General features: G+C 58.9%; 1 protein-coding gene across 1 annotated transcript; it reads right to left on the bottom strand.

Moving 5' to 3' along the window:
• Positions 1–460: 460 nt before the first annotated feature.
• LOC125512588 (24-methylenesterol C-methyltransferase 2-like) lies at positions 461–2,035 on the bottom strand. Its single transcript, XM_048677684.1, has one exon. The coding sequence runs from the start codon at positions 1,846–1,848 to the stop codon at positions 757–759; it is 1,092 nt and encodes a 363-aa protein (XP_048533641.1). The 5' UTR covers positions 1,849–2,035; the 3' UTR covers positions 461–756.
• Positions 2,036–2,341: the final 306 nt, after the last annotated feature.

Here is a 2,341-nt window from a genome sequence, read left to right as displayed (position 1 = left end):
TTGCAGCTCACACCGCTGGCGCTAGGCCAACGCTAGGAGATTCCACCCAATCGTGTTTATACCCAGCTTAAAGAACTAATAATTTAAAGCTTTAATGAAGCCCACTTAACAGCCAGGGTATAGCTAGCTTATTAATATGGCTCGGCTTTAAGCTGGCTCTTTGATGATATGGCACAGGCTTACAGCCAGATCTCAGAGGCATCCAGATTCCAGATTCCTCCCGCACGCAGAAATATAGTACACCTAGTAAGTAACTGAACCGCAGATCCGACCTAGTAAGTAACTCAACCGCAGATCCGATCTCGGCCCAGGCGCCCAGCCGCCGGCCGCCGGCCGCCGGACGGAATCCAAAGGCCCACCGTGTCAAACCACACACGTCCACGCCGGCGGTCAGAGTGTCAGACACAATCACTGCAGTAAACACAACGAACTCGCAGCAAAGCCAGAATGGAGCAGACGGTGAGTCGGTGAGGGACGAGTCCTCCAATCCAATGTTTGCTTCAAGATAAACAGATCGATTCTTCCACATATTAATAAACAGGGAAAATATAAAGTGGGGATTTCGGGTGATACCGAGCTCCCCGGAACTAATTAACAGTCTCAGTCTAAGAACAAGAAGAATGTCTAAGAACAGAAGAATTCATCCATGCTAAGATCAAAACCAAGAGCTGCATTTCCTCGTCTGATTCCGCTCCTAGCTGCCCGCGGCAAGAGCTAGGACTCGCTGCTGCATTCTTGCGCATGTGATGCTACTGTCTATTCGGCGGCGGCGGCCGGCTTGCGGAGCAGCACCATGTGCATTGGGGTGAAGATGCCGGTCTCGCCGCCGCGGGTGAGGTGATGCGCCGTCTCGTACAGCATCTCGTGCACCTCGGAGACGCCCTTGGGCGCCACGCGCAGCAGGGTGAGCGCCCGGATCACCAGCGAGTTGCGCCAGTAGGAGAGGCGCCCCATCTTGAGCCGCGTCCACCAGGGGAGCGCCGGCGGCAGCGCCAGGTCCAGCTCCTTGACGACCTCAAAGCCGACCTCCTTGGCGACGGCGGCGATCTCGTCCTGCCGGCGCAGGCCCGGGAGGGCGTCGCCGCGCTCGATGCCGTGGATGGCCTCGACGTGCTCCGGGTCGTCGGCGCGGTACAGCGGGGTGGTCACCCACTCGTAGGAGACGTAGAGGCCCCCTGGCTTGAGCACGCGGAACACCTCGCCGTAGACGTCCTGCAGCCTGGGCGCGTGGCAGGTGGCCTCGATGGAGTAGGCGCCGTCGAAGGACGCGTCCGGGAACGGCATGGCCATGAAGTTGCCGCACACCACCTCGCATTGCGCGTCCAGGCCGGCCTTGCGGTTGTGCGAGCGGGCGCGGTTGACCTGGTACTCGTTGATGGTGATCCCGACGACGTCGGAGCCGGAGTGCGCCGCGATGGCGCGCATGGGCCCGCCGACGCCGCAGCCGACGTCGAGCAGCCGCTTCCCGGGGCGCGCCTCGAGCAGGTCGGCCACGCGCTCCTCGTGCACCCGCGTCGCCTCTCGGTGCGACCGGCCGGGCAGAGAGGGCGAGAAGTGGAACGACTGGCCCCAGCCCCACTCGTAGATGTCGGTGACGAGGTTGTAGAAGGTGTCGACGAAGGCCGGCACCTTGTCGGCGGTGGCCGCGGCGGCCGTCTCCTTGGGGCTGCGGAAGAAGGACCAGTACTGGGAATACCTGTCCCCGACCTTGTCGTCGGCGATGGATCCCATCTGGAGGTCGACGGCGCGCTTCCCCTGCACCTCCGCGGCGCCCATCACCCACACGAACCAGTACACCAGCGCGAAACCGGCCGCCGCCAGCGTCCAGGCCATGGTAGCCGGCTCCATCTCCCCGATCTAGGAGGAGAGAAAGGTTTGACTCGCGAGGAGAAAGCGGCTCCAGATGGGGGGAGGAGTCCTGAGATTGCGATCTGGGTCTGAGGTGGTAAATGGGAGAGAGATTTATGCCCAGCTGGATTCGAAACGGCAGAGGATGCCGTTGCTGGTTTCAGATCTGGACTCTGTTCAGCTCGACCCGGCCCGTGTTTGCATTTCCATGAGTGTGGTTAAATGGTTAGATGGGCGGTGATTCAACTTCTGATGCTTATATTATTATTGAATTTATTTCAAAACTTTCGATGATGCGCTTGCATCCGTCCAGCTGCAGAAAAGGTACTTCGCGCTCTCATTGATCATGGCAACGATCTTTTTATAATCTGTCTCAATGTGAATCTTCTGTACTCCGAGCTCACGCTCGAACTGAAATGCCCTCCGACAAGTTTTCAACTCAATAATCTCCGGCGTAACATAATTGGAAAAGAAGTGAGCCACAGCACCTCGA

The sequence above is a fragment of the Triticum urartu genome, chromosome 1 (assembly GCF_003073215.2).
Source record: "Triticum urartu cultivar G1812 chromosome 1, Tu2.1, whole genome shotgun sequence".
In the NCBI taxonomy this organism is placed as follows: domain Eukaryota; kingdom Viridiplantae; phylum Streptophyta; class Magnoliopsida; order Poales; family Poaceae; genus Triticum; species Triticum urartu.
This window is presented reverse-complemented; position numbering and strand designations above follow the sequence as displayed.